The following is a 17,500-nucleotide window of genomic DNA, read 5'->3' as shown; positions in this document are numbered from 1 at the left end:
AGAGAGTCACACTTCATTCAGCCTCACAAAATGACCTCGGAGAACGACGCACAGAGAGCTATAGTTAGGTTTTGGGGCTGTTTTTAAATCGAGGGTATTATCCAATGTCTCATGAGGAGAGAAGGAGGCTCAAGAGCGCCGATGCTACTCGTCATATACCGAGCGTGCGAGAGCGGGGAAGGGTGTTGTGCGAGAGCAGAGAATGAAGAATGGACACACGCATTGAAACACATTCTAACCCGTGTATTGTTTTTTTCTTTTATTGTTAAGCATCAAGGTTAAGTGCGTCATTGTTTCTCTCACACACACATTTCATTATGTTCTCTCTGTCATAGCCATCTCGACGATCTCCACGGCGACAGCCTAAAATGAGAACGCGGTACGAGGCGCTGGGCGGGGGGAGGGGCGGAGAATACGCTAGGGCATTGGGAATTAGAGAGAGTCGGAAGGAAATTGGGATCATTCTTGGAAAGTTAAATGGCTTTTTTTTTATGCAACCTCGACTTACTGTCAGCAACTCTCTCCTTGCGTGAGACAAAAACAAAACAAAACAGATTAACGCTAATTAGGATTCCGCATTCTCGCTTCAGACGTGTTGTATCGAATCAGAGAAATTTGACGTGCGTGTTTACGTTTGTCTCGTCCTTCTCTTTCCAGCCGTCTTCTGGGGGGACATCGCCTTGGACGAGGAGGATCTGAAAATGTTCCAGGTGGACAGGACGATAGACCTCGCCAGGCACCAACACGTGAGGCAGGGGCACACATCGGGTAAGATTTCAACCACGTAACAACGCCGTCATAACCAGGACTGAAGAGATAGGGAGAGAGAGAGAGAGAGTGAGTGTGTGTGTGTGTGTTTGTGTGTTTTAGACTCATGCACAGGGTACAATATTTCCAGCTGGGAGACAGCGTGGACATTATGAAGGGATTAGCGGGCTTGAGTAAGATGATATTTAGTTGATTTCAGGTTTGGAGGAGGTGATATTGGTGGAGTCTTTAAGGCCTCAGGCGATTAGAGTTGATAAATGCCACTGTCTCATCTGTGCAGCAACATCAGCAAACCATCTGGGTGTGTGTACATGCAAGGTGGGTGTGTGTGTGTGTGTGTGATGAGAGTGTCTGGAATAATATCCTCCCTCTAGTTCTTCATGATTATAAAAGTGTGTATACAAGTGTGTGTGTGTGTGTGTAGGATGATATAGTGTCAGTGATGATAATCTAGTGTCAGGAAAGCACCTGGTTTATATTGAATGCGTCCTGAGGGTCAGGAGGATCCACACCATCAAAATGACCTCACCGCGCTCAGCTGTCAATCGCTAGGTAGCTGGACACACAGGACCGGCACGGAGCACAAGGTTTTAACGTGAAGCCCGTGTGAAGATCTGTTAAGTCAAGAGGTGTGTGTGTACTGTGTGTACGCACATATCCCTAACCTCAGCCTTTTCCTGCGCCTCCGACTCGGCCAGTTTTGTTTGTTCCTGATTTTCCTGTCCACTTCGACATTCCAGAGAGACGGAGAATTAGAGAGCAAGAGCGGGTTACAGAAAAAAAGAGGTGTGTGTGTGTGAGAGAGGAAGATAAATAAAATGAATACAGGTCAAAACCAGACGACGTGACAGATCTTTTAAGAGGAACGAAAAGTTAAAGATCAAAAGCCGGGTTGAGTGATGTGCGAAGGCAGTAAAAAGCACACACACAGACACACACAAACACGCACACACGCACACACACACGCACACTCGAACTGTGTGGAATTTCACACCTTCCTGGCAGGAAGAGGTGCATTCATAATGTTTATCCATCGCTGCATTAATGTCACATCCATAACCAAATTATTCAATCTCCGACATTCCTCGATGTCACCTGACACACGACAACACGCCTTTTTTTCCTCTTCCAGGTGGAGCAGAAGAGCACGACTCCACTAAAAAGCGAGGACAGCTATACCTCCTGCTAGAGAGAATACGACGGCTGGGTCTCGGTAAGTTCCCGGTCTCTCGTCTGGGTCTGGGGTCTGACCTTTACCGAGCATATTTATAGAGCGAGGTGTTTGATTTTAATATCTGCTGATTAAAATTCATAACCGACTCCCAGGAAGATTTTGATAAGATGGAGAAGTTAATACAGAGGCTTTGAAGAGCCACACCCACTTAGGTTTAAAACCTAATACAGAGGCTTTGAGGAGCCACGCCCACTTAGGTTTGAAGCTTAATACAGAGGCTTTGAGGAGCCACGCCCTCTTAGGTTTAAAACCTAATACAGAGGCTTTGAGGAGCCACGCCCTCTTAGGTTTAAAACCTAATACAGAGGCTTTGAGGAGCCACGCCCTCTTAGGTTTAAAACCTAATACAGAGGCTTTGAGGAGCCACGCCCTCTTAGGTTTAAAACCTTATACAGAGGCTTTTAGGTTCACCCTAGTGGGTATAAATGATGTAATATTTGCATATGTGTTTACTTCTTTGTGCAGACTCTTCTAAGAATTCCAGTAAAGCGGAGAGCTCCAGATCTGCCCCTGTGGGCAGTGCAGAAACAGAGAGAAGGGCGAGAGGGGGTAAATCACGTGTCCCACGAGCCGCCACTTCCAGAGCGGAGCGAATCTGGCCCGGAGGTGTCATCCCTTACATTATAGGAGGCAACTTCACTGGTGAGTAACCTGCATGTGTGTGTGTGTGTGTGGTTTCTGTTTTGCTGCGTGGCTGCCGTCAGCCAATTAGAGCGAGCCTGATAGCATTATTTTTTATCTTAATATGTAAACATTATCAGGAGAAATGCATTATATGTTCTTTTATACCACTGAGTCATACTCAAATCTGATTGGCTGGAAGGATAATTTCTTAAAAATTGCTTTCATATCAATTGTTTTTTTCCGTAAATTACACAATCGTTATCACGATATTTTGATAGAATGTGTCTCACGATATTCAGCCCTCCATTGCGTATATTGTCTACTGTTAGTGTGTATGTGAAAGGTGTGTGTGTTCATGCAGGCATGCACAGAGGTGTCTATGCTTGTTAGGTTTAGGTATTTAATACTTATTTGAAAAGGTGAAATATGGTATGGATGGATTTCATGTAAATATTGTGTGTGTGTGTGTGTGTATGTGTGTGTGTGTATGTGTGTGTGCGTTTCTCAGGCAGTCAAAGAGCAATGTTCAAGCAAGCCATGAGACACTGGGAGAAACAGACCTGCGTGACCTTCGTCGAGAAAACAGACGAAGAGAGCTACATTGTCTTCACCTACCGGCCCTGCGGGTGAGACCCTGTGTGTGTGTGTGTGTGTGTGCTGAATCATTAGGTCATACGCCGCAATGTAACACGGCATAACACTTTGTAAAGCCTAAGTCGAAGTACATAAGCAGATCATTTGATGAACACTTTCCTGTGGGAATCATTTCAAAGGTTTGTTCTGCGGGTGATTTGTTGTCGATCACGCTCTGATGAGTCGATTGGCTTTCGTGTGGTCAGTAAATTGTTTGTATTATTGTTTGTATTGGGGCCCATGCTGAACCGCACAGCCGACCTCCAAGCACTTTTGGAGCTCTCAATAGAAAGAACAGAGCGAGAGAGAGCGAGAGAGAGAGAGAGAGAGAGATGGAGAGACAGAGAGGCTGAGATACAAGGTGCTACAGTAAATGTACAGTGCACCGATGTGTGATAATTGGATACGCATTGGATTGTTTGCTGTTCCTTCAGGTAATAATTGCCGTAGCTTGATAAACAGTTACACACACACACACACACACACATACACATAAACACACTTTTACTCTCTTACTCATTCACCTCTCATTGTTATGTGGGCATCCTGTAGTGTGTGTTTTTAAAACAAAGCAGTGTTTGTATGTGTGTGTGTGTGTGTGTCAGAGGAGACGACTTTACTACAGTCAGCTCACTTTTCCTTCCTGCCTCGTTACCATGCTGAGCAGGCCGGCCATTGTTCTGTGGAATGGCATCTAACGAACCGGCGTGATAATGAGCGAGAGAGAGAGAGAAAACAACGAGCAACCGGAGTTACAAAAGCAGCGCTAATTTAATATCTGTCCATCACGACAGTTTGTATACATGCACTTTAACAGGATCACACACCTGTACCATGCATGCGTTTATCTAATCAGCCAATCAGGGTGAAGCGTGAGATACACACCTCCGGTTACTGTTCACATCGAACTTCACAGAACGAGAGCAAACCGTTAACATCGCAACGTGGCATGGACGTTGGTTCCAGATGTTGGCACAGCTTCATGAAAACGGAACTATTTTGATTGGAAGATGAAAAGAAAAGAAAAAAAAAGATTCCAACTGTCCGGTTTCACTGAACGTGTTGTCCTTCTTGGCAGGTCAGCATTCAGAAAATATGTCTTATCATAGCCATGTTTGTGCCATAGTGTGTTTTGGAATGAGAAAAAAAAAAAAAACACCTCGAAGTTGGAGTCGCCTGAAGAAGTAAATGAAACAAAAAAACATTTAGGATGATGCCAAAGATCATAAGCTGAAGATAGACGCTGTGTGTGTGTGTGTGTGTGTGTGTGTGAGAGAGAGAGAGTGATGGAGTGAAACATATCATTATTTACAGACTGTTATAATATTCAGAGACATATACACCTGACCATGTAAACTCACCCGCTGTGCATTTCAGTGTGTGTGTGTGCTGTTATGAAATTGCTGTAGGTATGAAGCATTGTGCCAGTGAGCTCTCCTTGCACCTGTGTTTGTGGAGTTCTCTGTGTATACATGCCTCGTGTGTGTGTGTGTGTGTGTGTGTGCAGTACCTGCAAAGATTGTTTTTAGCTTGAGCTTATGTGCAAGAGCAAGAGTGAGTGTGTGTGTGTGTGCTGTTGTGTAATTGCAGTAGGTATGAAGCATTGTTCCAGTGAGCTCTCCTTGTACCTGTGTTTGTGGAGTTCTTTATATATATATGCCTTGTGTGTGTGTGTGTGCGCAGTACCTGCAGTGCATAGGCATAGGCTTATGTGCAAGAGCAAGAGTGTGTGTGTGTGTGTGCGTGCATGCTGCGCTATCATTGGCAATGAAATAAGGGCTTTAGGTGTTCTAATCCACAATATAAATAGAGTCCTGACTGAGATTACAACAGTGTGTATGCGTGTGTGTCCTGGCCATGCATAAGTACTGACTTGCAGGGTTTCACTCTATTGCTTGAGCTTTGACTTTACCATCCTGACCTTTCTCTCTGTCCTGCAATATCACGCTTTTTTATTCTCTTGTTCTGCTGTTCTGAACAGTGGAAAAACGTCAGTGTAAAACAATAGGAGAGTATAGCACGTAGTATTAAAAGTTTTTTACTTAATTGCCTAGTTTATTTTGGAAAAAGTCCTGACCCGAGTGACACACGCTGTGCAGAGTGAGGTCTAAAACAAGATGAGAGCCAGAACAAGAAACATAGAAAGGGCCAAGTAGGGCTGGACCAGGGGCAGAAATCAGGACTGAGTCATAGACCGGACACTAGTAAAGGAACAAGGTCTTAAAGACTGAAGCCAACAGGGGAAGTAACAGGGCATGTACACAACAGCAGGGAGGGAACAGGACCTGTGAAGAGCAATGAGAAGGAAACAGGACTTGTGAGCAATGCCGAGGAGGGAACAGGAACTATGAGGAACACTGGGGGGAGAACAGGACCTAATGAAGAGCGCCCAGAAGGAAACAGGACCAGTCAGTAAGACCGGGAAGAGAACACGACCTGTGAGCAAGAACGGGAAGAGAACAGGACCTGTGAGCAAGAACGGGAAGAGAACAGGACCTGTGAGCAACAATGAGAAGGAAAAATGCTCAGATAGTGACACGGCATAGGGAACATGGCCTGTGAGGAAGGTTTGGGTGGGAACAGGAGCTGTGAGGAACACTGGGAAGAGAAAAGGATCTGTGAGCAAGACCAGGAAGAGAACAGGACCTGTGAAGAGCACCTGAGAAGGAAACAGGGCCTGTGGTCAGATAGTGGCACTGCAAAGGGAACATGGCCTGTGAGGAGGTTTGGGAAGAGAACAGGATCTGTGAGCAACACTATAGAGGAAAGATGATCAGATAGTGACACTGGGTTGAGAACAGGAGTTGTGAGGAACATTGGGTTGGGAACAGGACCTGTGAGGAACGTTGGGATGGGAACATGTCGTTTTGGGAAGAAGAACTGTGAGGAAGGTTGGGTTGGGAAGAGGACTCGTGAGGAACATTGAGTTGACAACAGAACCTGTGAGGAAGGTTGATTTGGGAAGAGGAACTGTGAGGAACATTGTGTTGGGAACAGGAGCTGTGAGGAACATTGTGTTGGGAACAGGAGCTGTGAGGAGCATTGTGTTGGGAACAGGCGCTGTGAGGAACATTGTGTTGGGAACAGGAGCTGTGAGGAACATTGTGTTGGGAACAGGCGCTGTGAGGAACATTGTGTTGGGAACAGGAGCTGTGAGGAACATTGTGTTGGGAACAGGAGCTGTGAGGAACATTGTGTTGGGAACAGGAGCTGTGAGGAACATTGTGTTGGGAACAGGAGCTGTGAGGAGCATTGTGTTGGGAACAGGCGCTGTGAGGAACATTGTGTTGGGAACAGGAGCTGTGAGGAACATTGTGTTGGGAACAGGCGCTGTGAGGAACATTGTGTTGGGAACAGGAGCTGTGAGGAACATTGTGTTGGGAACAGGAGCTGTGAGGAACATTGTGTTGGGAACAGGCGCTGTGAGGAACATTGTCTTGGGAACAGGCGCTGTGAGGAACATTGTCTTGGGAACAGGCACTGTAAGGAACATTGGTTTGAGAACAGAACCTGCGAGGAACACTTGAAAGAAAGCAGCCATGTGAGTAGAGCTTGAGAAGGAGCAGGACCTGTGAGCAACAGTATGAAGGAAACTGTTAAGAACACTGGGACACCTGATAGAAACCTTACCAGAAATGATCTGGTGAAGAAATTGAGACAAAAGACATCCTGACTCTCAGCAGGAAAAGAGTCTGAGACCAGGGAAAGAGTAGAGGCGGACACTGAGACTGGGGAATGTATTTTCACAGCCTGTATCTACCACTGGGGTAGTCTCCTGGGCAGGGTTTGACCCTGGGAATGGCTGGGTGAAAAGAGCTGGGCTAGATGCAGCTGATATGGTTCAGGAGCGAAGACAGAAACGGAATCATGGAGTGAGTTTGAAAGAGACATGGAGACAAAGACCTTTATCACTGAGCTAGACCAGAGTGATAGGGAGTGAGTCAGGTACAGAAGTGAGTCAGATACAGAAGGGGCATAAACAGGGGCTGAAAGCTAAGCTAATTACTGGAAAGTCGACCGCTGAAAACCAGAAGCTTGAGGTGGAACAGGGTTCCTCAGCCGGTAGACGAGGGTTCAGACGGACAGAATGACGGACACGTGAGCTCACAGAGCAGCAGCTTGAGGAGGCAGGAAGTTATTTGGAAAAAATGAAAAACCCCAATAACTGGGAACTAGAATAGGATTCCAACACAATACGACTCAGAACATGAAGGACTGGAAAACAAAGCGTCACCAGGTGACATGTTCTGCTGGGATAGATTTCTGTTTCTTTAAACAAAGCTGTGAGTGCGGCTGGAATTTTCTTCTGGAATATTCACAGAAACAGTGCTGATTATAATAATAATCGGCTTCGAGGGATTGTTCTAACACTATAATTACAACATCGCCAAGACATCTAAATTACCCACACCGAGCCAAATACTGTAACCCTCTTAATACCGGGTTATGAACTGATTAGCCAAACACACACACACACACATGTATATATTTATGCACCTACACATACACATTACGTAAATCTAATATACTGATACTGGTTTAGTGTCAAAAAACTGTGTGTTTAAGTGATACTTGGGTCGAAGTGATAACTGTATTGTAGAATAATTGGTGTGTGTGTGTTGTGTTATTTTCCTGTAACGTCATGTACCCACGTGCTATAATTCTTACCTAGTGCTCTTGTCATATCGCAGGTGCTGCTCCTACGTGGGTCGTCGTGGCAACGGGCCTCAGGCCATCTCCATTGGGAAGAACTGCGACAAGTTTGGCATCGTGGTTCACGAGCTGGGTCACGTGATTGGATTCTGGCATGAGCACACTCGGCCCGATCGCGACGATCACGTGACCATCATCAGAGACAACATTCAGCCCGGTACTGCCTTACTCTCTCAGCCACATCAATTCATGATATTATCTCTGCTTTAAATGAAGAGGATGACTGTGTGTGTGTGTGTGTGTGTAGGTCAGGAATATAACTTTCTAAAGATGGAGCCCGGCGAGGTGAACTCTCTGGGCGAGCCGTACGACTTCGACAGCATTATGCATTACGCCAGAAACACTTTCTCCAGGTGAGACACAGACACACACACACATACCTGTATGAAAAAAACCTTGCTCTCAGCTCTGAACTCTGCAGGTTCAACGTTCTCTCTGTCTTCCAGAGGAATGTTTCTGGACACCATCCTCCCCTCACGTGACGAGAACAACGTCCGGCCGGCGATCGGCCAGAGAACCAGGCTGAGCAAAGGAGACATTTCTCAAGCCAAGAAACTCTACAGGTGTCCAGGTAATGTGTGTGGGTGTGTGTGTGTGTGTGTGTGTGGGGGGGCACACATGAGTGAAGTGTGTGCTTTAGGTGTGTGCTTTCTAGCCTCAGAGCCGTCCAAAGCAAACAATAAATAATAAAGAGAAAAGGAGTGGAACAATAGATGACTAATAACGTTAGTGAATGATGACCAGATGATCTCATTTTAGTGGAGCTTTATAGATATAACTGTGTGGGTGTGTGTGTGCTGATTCGGACCTAGGACACTAGTTCAGCGCCACTGGAAATGTGTTGATTATTTTCCTCCAACAGCACGTCTCCTGGTGTAATGTCCGTGTCCTCGGTTTCACGTGACTGGACAACTGTCTTGAACATTTAATTTGTGTAATAAATACACAAATGACTACATGAGGATTTTGACAGAAGTAGTGGCAATATGAGTACGGTGGCATTGTATGTGTGTGTGTGTGTGTGAGTGTGTGAGTGTGTGAGTGTGTGAGTGTGAGTGTGTGTGTGTGTATGTGTGAGTGTGTGAGTGTGTGTGTGTGTGAGTGTGTGTGTGTGTGTGTGTGTGTGTGTGTGTGTGAGTGTGTGAGTGTGTGTGTGTGTGAGTGTGTGTGTGTGTGTGAGTGTATGTGTGTGTGTGTGTGTGTGTGTGTGTGAGAGTGTGTGTGTGTGTGAGTGTATGTGTGTGTGTGTGTGTGTGTGTGTGTGAGAGTGTGTGTGTGTGTGTGTGTGCCAACATTACATTCTTTATTATATTCACTAACAAAGCGGCTCATTTGTACATGTTCTTGCTCCGTGTCCCGTCCTGAGTGATGTATTGTCTGAGGTGACACTAATTACTGTACTGTGATTACTGTACCTCTCTCTCTTACACTCTCTCTCTCTCTCTCTCTCTCTCTCTCTCTCTCTCTCTCTCTCTCTCTCTCTGTCTCTGTCTGTCTCTCTCTCTGTTTGTTTGTTTATCTGTCTGTCTGTCTGTCTCTCTCTCTCTCTCTCTCTGTCTCTGTCTGTCTCTCTCTGTCTCTGTCTGTCTCTCTCTCTGTTTGTCTGTCTGTCTGTCTCTCTCTCTCTCTCTCTCTGTTTGTTTGTTTATCTGTCTGTCTGTCTCTCTCTGTTTGTCTGTGTGTCTCTCTTTCTCTCACTCTGTCTGTCTCTCTCTCTCTGTCTCTCTCTCTCTCTCTCTCTGTCTCTGTCTGTCTCTCTCTGTCTCTGTCTGTCTCTCTCTCTGTTTGTCTGTCTGTCTGTCTCTCTCTCTCTCTCTCTCTGTTTGTTTGTTTATCTGTCTGTCTGTCTGTCTCTCTCTGTTTGTCTGTGTGTCTCTCTTTCTCTCACTCTGTCTGTCTCTCTCTCTCTCTCTGTCTGTCTCTCTCTCTCTCTCTCTCTCTGTCTCTCTCTGTCTCTCTCTGTTTGTCTGTCTGTCTGTTTGTCTCTCTCTAATTGTCTGTGGGTCTCTCTTTCTCTCACTCTGTCTGTCTCTCTCTGTTTGTCTGTGTCTCTCTTTCTCTCACTCTGTCTGTTTCCCCTCTGTTTGTCTGTCTGTCTGTCTCTTGTTCTTTCTCTTGTTCTTTCTCTTGTTCTTTCTCTTGTTCTTTCTCTCTCTCTCTCTCTCTCTCTCTCTCTCTCTCTCCTAAGCAGGACTGAACGATGAGTGAACCCCAGTCATACCTTCCTCTTAACCTCATGGCCTGATCTGGGCCCGTGACTCTAAGCGGTCAGGTTTAAACCCGGGCTTTCATTAAGATGATGTCATCTGAAGCGCACGTGTGTTCTTCTACATGTGTTTACTATTACTCTCACCACCAGCAGCAGGATTTTACAGAGAGGCAGTGGTTGATTTTTTGTTGTTGCTCATTTGGGGTTTTTTTTTGTGTGTGTAATGGATACCTAAAGGCACTTCCACATCTATTCTGTGGCTAATTAACGAGGAGGAAAGAGCGGTTCTGTCGGTCGATGTTTGGCTGAGGTCGAGTGCAAATTTGGCATGTCTTACAGGCAGCATCCGATTCCCTACTGGCTTATTACACTTTCATTATTTGTTGTTGGCACCCGTGTGTGTGTGTGTGTGTGTGTGTGCAAACAAAGTAAAACACCATCTTAAGATCATGTGGATCATCCGCCATGTAAACGAGTGGTTGCTATAGAAACCGTAATGTAGATCAATCAACCAATCAGAATGGAGCATTCGACAGCGCTGTGATCTAAATCAGCTTAACACACGGAGACATATTTTTATCATTTTCTGTTATAAAACTGAACATAATTTACACTTTACAGATTTACATTAAGGTCTGTTTACGCGTGTATTGCCCTCCTGCCCTGAGGGTCACCACAGAGAAACGCGTCAGTATCACGTCTCCACGTCACGTTTCTGCGAGACATCATTCCGTGTCTAAATCTAATTCTCTTCCGCTTCCCGTTTCTCATCCAGCGTGCGGCGAGACGCTGCAGGACTCGGCAGGAAACTTCTCGTCTCCCGGTTACCCGAACGGATACCCTTCCTACACGCACTGTGTGTGGAGGATCTCGGTCACGCCCGGGGAAAAGGTAACACACACACGGCTCCGTATAAAGCAGACACGGCTGTGACGTGTGATGGGTAACGGCTCTAACCTTCTGTACTGCTTTATCAGATAGTGCTCAACTTCACCACCATGGACCTCTACAAGAGCAGCCTGTGCTGGTACGACTACATCGAGGTGCGGGACGGGTACTGGAGGAAAGCCCCTCTACTGGGTACCCACACACACACACAAACACACTCAGACAGACACACACACACACACACACCACACACACAGACAGACACACACACACACCACACACACACCACACACACCACACACACACCACACACACACACACACACACCACACACACACAGACAGACACACCACACACACACACACACCACACACACACCACACACACCACACACACACACACACACACACACACCACACACACACACACACACACACACACACACACACCACACACACACACACACACACCACACACACACACAGACAGACACACCACACACACCACACACACACACACACACACGCACCACACACACACCACACACACCACACACACACACACACACACACACCACACACACACACAGACAGACACACCACACACACACACACACACACCACACACACACCACACACACCACACACACACACACACCACACACACACACACACACACCACACACACACACACAGACAGACACACCACACACACACACACACACACACCACACACACCACACACACACACACCACACACACACCACACACACACACACACACACACCACACACACAGACAGACACACACACACACCACACACACACACATGCACACACACACACACAGACAGATACACACCACACACACACACACAGACAGACACACAACACACACACACACACAGACAGATACACACCACACACACACACACAGACAGACACACAACACACACACACACACAAGGAGAATTTGGACTCTCACAGAACGTTCACAAACATCTCTCCCTCTCTCTCTCTCTCTCTCTCTCTCTCTCTCTCTCACTCTCTCCATCTCTCTCTCGTATATGTCTCTCTCTCTCTCTCTCTCTCCCCCTCTCTCTCTCTCTCTGTCTCTCTCTCGTATCTGTCTCTCTCTCTCTCTCCCTCTCTCTCTCTCTGTCTCTCTCCCATATCTGTCTCTCTCTCTCTCTCTCTCTCTCTCTGTGTCTCTCTGTCTCTCTCTCTCTCTGTCTCTCTCTCGTATCTGTCTCTCTCTCTCTCTCTCTCTCTCTCAGTGTCTCTCTCTGTCTGAGAGTGTGAGTGTGAGAATGTGGACTAAGCAGGAAAATAACTAATCTGATAAATAATTCAAACGTGTTCTCGGATGTCTTTGTCTATTGTTGTTTCTAAAATGTGAATATTTCTGTTTTTCCGTCTGTGTGTGTGTGTGTGTGTGCACGTCTGTGTGTGTGTGTGTGTGTGCGCGTCTGTGTGTGTGTGTGTGTGTGTGTGTGTGTGCGCGCAGGTCGTTTTTGCGGTGATAAGATCCCAGAAACACTGATCTCCACCGACAGTCGGATGTGGATCGAGTTTCGCAGCAGCAGTAACTGGGTGGGAAAAGGCTTCTCCGCCGTGTACGAGGGTGGGTCTCACTTCATTCAGCAGCATGCGACTTTCTTTCTTCCTCTTTCTGTCTGTCTCTCTCTCTCTCTCTCTCTCTCTTTTTCTGTCTCTCTCTCTCCCTCCCTCTCGCTCTCTTTCTCTCCCTCCCTCTCGCTCTGTCTCTCTCTCTCTCTCTCTCACACACACACACACACACTCACTCACTCATTGTCCCTGTAACACTCTAGCTAGTGTTAGAGAACATGTGAATGTGAATTGATGGAATCAGATCTCTCTCTCTCTCTCTCTCTCTCTCTCTCTCTTGTCTCTGTAGCGGTGTGTGGTGGGGACATCAATAAAGATTTAGGACAGATTCAGTCTCCAAACTACCCAGATGACTACAGACCCTCCAAGGAGTGTGTGTGGAGGATCAGCGTGTCCGAGGGGTACAGCGTGGGCCTCAACTTCCAGGCTTTTGAGGTAGAGATGTTCTACCAGTTGACAGAGGTTTTCTCCCTGGCTGTGTAAGGAGGAAAAGGGAGTTATTTTTGGCTTTTTCTCTCTCTCTCTCTCTCTCTCTCTCTCTCTCGGGTTTCCGGTCTCCGGTTTTTCGTTTGCGTGAGTGTTGTGTGTGGAGAGCTAGAGTGATTGCGAAACTTTAATGCACTGCTGTGGTGGACTTATTTTCCTCGTTTTTTTCCCAATGGTAAGACATCATTCATCTTTATTTAAGTACTTTTTTGTGACTCATGCGGAGAGACCATTGCGGAAGCAGGTTAAATTTCGCGGGTGATGGCATCCTCTGCGACGCCGCCCCTGTCCATCAAACATGGGGTTCGTTTCGTCACGGACCCCGGGGTCATGATGGAAGAGGCTTTGCTCGCAATAGGTGAACAGATTGGTTTTGGGAACATATCATTCACGTCAAGAATGAATAAAGCTGCTGTAGTCTTCTTAAAGGAAGAACAGTTAGTCTATTCGTTGACTGCGAGCGGGGTTTTCATTAATGACACACACGTTCAGGTATCACCGCTATCAGTACCGTCCACAAGAATAACTATCTCAGGAGTCCCACCTTTCATCCCTAATGACCTGATAGAGCAAGAACTGCGTAGATTTGGTAAAATGGCAAGTGGTTTCAAGATGGTAACTCTTGGGTGTAAAGATGCAAGATTGAAACAAGATATTTCACTTAGGAGACAGGTGTTCATGTTCCTAGACTCTCCTACACAGTCTTTAGAGGTATCCTTTAAAGTAAAGTATAAAGGAGGGTTCTACACTGTGTATGCCAGCTCAGGGAGTATGAAATGTTTTGAATGTGGGGATGTGGGCCACAAGCGTCTTACTTGCCCACACAAGGTACTAAGTGAACATGCAGAGGTCTCCACTGAACAATGGACCAAGGGTCATTACAGCATCCATTAGCATGTCTCCTCCTCAAGCAGAACATACGCAGGGAATTAACAGCAAGAGTAATAAAACTAACAAAAACATTGACCAAAATGAAGCATCTGTAGAACAGCCACCCACTGTTGGTAAGGTAGTTTATTGCTTTGTTAATGTTTATGCTCCCAATGTTGGGTCTGATAGAATAGATTTTTTTAATGACATTCAGGCAGCTCTTGAAACGATTGACAGTGATTACATTATAATAGGTGGGAACTGGAACTGTACAGTTGATTTCAACCTCGATAGGCTTAGTGATGAACCACATCTACAATCCAGTAAATATCTCGAGAGATTATTACTCCAGAGTGACTTAATAGATGCTTGTCAATCCTACATCCAAATGTTAGACAATACACATGGGTTAAAGCTTTGGAGAGTAGAATGAGTGCAAGAAGAATAGATAGACTTTATATATCTCAAGGTCTTAGATCAAAGTTGGTTGACGGTACTATTAGACCAGTTGGTTTCTCTGACCACCATCTTATCATTGTCACTATTCTGTTGAAGCAAGGACTTAATAGGTCTAAGTAGCATTTTAACAACAAACTGCTTCAAGACGAAGCTTTCTGTGAGTACTTCAGAACTTTCTGGGATAAGTGGAAAGCAAAAAAACAACGTTTTGAGTCAGTAAACCAATGGTGGGCAGTGGGGAAAGCACAAATAAGAATTTACTGTCAACAGTATACCTCTTTTTCTTCTTTCATGCTAAAATAAGCTGTAAAGGACTTAGAGCAGCAAATTAAACAAATTGAGACTGACCTTTTAAATGGGGTGAGAAACGGAAGTACAGAGACACTGCAGATGAAGCAGTTGAAGTTGAAATCTTTGCTACAGGGAAAGGTGAAAGGAGCTCTGGTGAGGTCACGATACATTCAGCTCAAAGACATGGATGCTTCGAGCACCTTCTTCTTCAACTTAGAGAAGACAACTGTGAAAAATCAGCACATGGCAGGCCTGAGAGGCCCAGATGGACGCTTATCTACAGATGGAGGAGAAATGAGAAGATTCGCTATGGACTTCTATGCTGGTTTGTACAGCAAAGAACTTTGTGATGAGTTGAGTGTTCAAGAACTCATAAAGGATCTCCCCCAGCTAAGCAGCACAGAACAGACTGAGCTGGAGATAGGGTTGAACTTGGAGGAGCTCACAGTGGCTGTCAACCAGTTGGCATGTGGACGTGCACCTGGAGTAGATGGACTCACCACGGAATTTTACAAACATTTCTGGGGGGTTATAGGACCGGATCTGCATGAGGTCTTAGTGAACTCTTTCAACGAAAACCTACTCCCGACCTCCTGTAGAAGAGCGGTACTGACACTGCTTCCTAAAAAAGGAGATTGACACAACTGAAGAATTGGAGACCTGTTACTCTTTTGTGCACTGACTATAAAACACTCTCTAGACCTCTGTCCAACAGGCTGAATCCGTATATAGGCCTGGTTGTACATATGGAACAGACCTATTGTATTCCTAATCGGACTATTATGGACAATTTAGAGATGTCTTAGATGTATGTAGAGTTTATGATCAAAATGTTGGGATTGTATCCTTAGATCAAGAAACAGCCTTTGATAGAATAGACCATGGTTTTCTGTTTTCCACTTTCAAAGCTTTCGGTTTTGGTGAAAGGTTTATATCCTGGGTGAAGCTCCTTTATAATTATGCTTCATGTATGGTTAAGGTGGGTGGGGGCCTCAGTCGACCAATAGCAGTAGAGAGAGGAATAAGACAAGGATGTCCCATTTCCGGACAGCTGTACTCTCAGGCGGTTGAGCCTCTTTTATGTTTTTTAAGGAAACATTTGACTGGTTTCAGTGTACCAGACCACATGACTGACCCTCCCTTAGCGATTTCTGCATATGCAGATGATATCAATATATTCATCAAAAATCGAAATGATATACACATAATGGTAAAGGCTTTGGAGTATTATGAGAAGGCTTCTTCTTCCAAGGTGAACTGGGATAAATGTGAGGCTCTACAGGTGGGAAAGTGGACAGAGGCTGAAACCCCCCATTTACCTGGAGGTCTGAGGTGGGAAGGTAATGGGATAAAGGTTTTAGGTGTTTATTTGGGTACACCAAAATATCAGGAAAAAAAAACTGCGAAGGCCTAGTTGAGAAAGTACACGCAAAAATGACAAAATGGAGATGGTTGTTGCCCCAGATGTCCTATAGAGGATGTGTGTTAGTAATCAACAACCTGGTTGCCTCTATGCTATGGCATAAATTTTCAGTTCAAACCCCCCCCCCCGGCACAAAAAGAGTTCGCTGAGAACTCTGATGTGGTTGCTCAGTGGGAGGACGGGTGTGAGTACACCTTCCCATCGCTGGACGTCTCCCCATCAGTGGGAGAATTGACTAGGCCAAACTAGGCCAAAGTACTCTTTGGACCACTTCAAAGAACAGTACTCTGTTAAGAAAAGAAACAAGCATGTTGTATTGAATTTTATTTTTTGGTCTAGCTAAACTAGCAATATGGCTCTCTAGGAAAAACAAAATACAGAGCAAAGCGCCGAACAAGGTTCATGAAGTCTTCAGGGGGCTACTAGCAGCTCGTCTGAGAATTGAGTATGCTTATCACAAGTTAACGAGTAACCTACAGGGTTTTGTTGGTAAATGGGCTGTTGGAAATGCTCTTTGTTCAATTGATGAGAATTCAGATTTGGTGTTATTTTTCTAATCTGTGGGATTACACTTATACACAGAGGAATGTCAATGATGTAATAATGTGAATTTGGAATTAAAGTATGTTTTAAATCCAATCTCTCTCTCTCTCTCTGTGTGTGTGTCTGTATCTCTGTCTGTCTGTCTCTGTCTCTCTCTCTCTCTCTCTCTCTCTCTCTCTTTCTCTCTCTCTCTCTCTCTCTCTCTGTGTCTGTATCTCTCTCTATCTGCCTGTCTGTCTGTATGTCTCTCTTTCTCTCTCTCTCTTTCTGTGTCCTTCTCTCTCTCTCTCTCTCTCTCTCTCTCTCTCTCTCTCTCTCTCTCTTTGTCTCTCTCTCTCTCTCTTTGTGTCTCTCTGTCTCTCTCTGTCTCTCTCTCTATAATCAGATTAGGATTGTGCCACTACAGTCAGATGGCCGTGTGTGTGTGTGTGTGTGTGTGTGAGTGTTCTGCATCATATACCAACAGTCTAAGACCTTTTGGGGACATTTGGGTGGTCCCTGTGAGAAATAATAACAAAGTTAATCATTACAAAATTCATCTTTTATTCAAAACAAAACAAAAGAGAGTTAAAAGGTTGTGTTGCTGCAGTTATTATCACTGACATTAAGGTTAGTCGTAGTAGGGGTAATGTTCTGTAGCTGCCTTAACAATTATGTGAATGAAAGGCAAATGTGTATTAGTGTGTGTGTGTGTGTTTTGTGGAATGTTCGGAGTTGTACAGTTACGTACAA

At 45.3% G+C, this 17,500-nt stretch overlaps 1 protein-coding gene across 3 annotated transcripts in view; it reads left to right on the top strand.

Annotated features, from left to right (window-relative positions):
* Nucleotides 1-17,500, top strand: part of tll1 (tolloid-like 1) — a 47,267-nt gene that overhangs the window by 14,364 nt on the left and 15,403 nt on the right. For 2 of the 3 annotated variants that reach the window (XM_058385203.1, XM_058385201.1), the window contains exons 3-13: nucleotides 658-768; nucleotides 1,901-1,981; nucleotides 2,468-2,644; nucleotides 3,135-3,252; nucleotides 7,951-8,129; nucleotides 8,220-8,325; nucleotides 8,419-8,543; nucleotides 10,957-11,072; nucleotides 11,159-11,261; nucleotides 12,575-12,691; nucleotides 12,986-13,131. In XM_058385203.1, the coding sequence (XP_058241186.1) occupies nucleotides 658-768; nucleotides 1,901-1,981; nucleotides 2,468-2,644; nucleotides 3,135-3,252; nucleotides 7,951-8,129; nucleotides 8,220-8,325; nucleotides 8,419-8,543; nucleotides 10,957-11,072; nucleotides 11,159-11,261; nucleotides 12,575-12,691; nucleotides 12,986-13,131 (1,379 nt within the window). Of the gene's footprint in view, nucleotides 1-657; nucleotides 769-1,900; nucleotides 1,982-2,467; nucleotides 2,645-3,134; nucleotides 3,253-7,950; nucleotides 8,130-8,219; nucleotides 8,326-8,418; nucleotides 8,544-10,956; nucleotides 11,073-11,158; nucleotides 11,262-12,574; nucleotides 12,692-12,985; nucleotides 13,132-14,934; nucleotides 16,814-17,500 lie in introns of those variants that run through there. The other variant, XM_058385202.1, reaches the window with a different exon arrangement.

Source organism: Hemibagrus wyckioides, linkage group LG29, assembly GCF_019097595.1.
Source record: "Hemibagrus wyckioides isolate EC202008001 linkage group LG29, SWU_Hwy_1.0, whole genome shotgun sequence".
In the NCBI taxonomy this organism is placed as follows: Eukaryota; Metazoa; Chordata; class Actinopteri; order Siluriformes; family Bagridae; genus Hemibagrus; species Hemibagrus wyckioides.
This window is presented reverse-complemented; position numbering and strand designations above follow the sequence as displayed.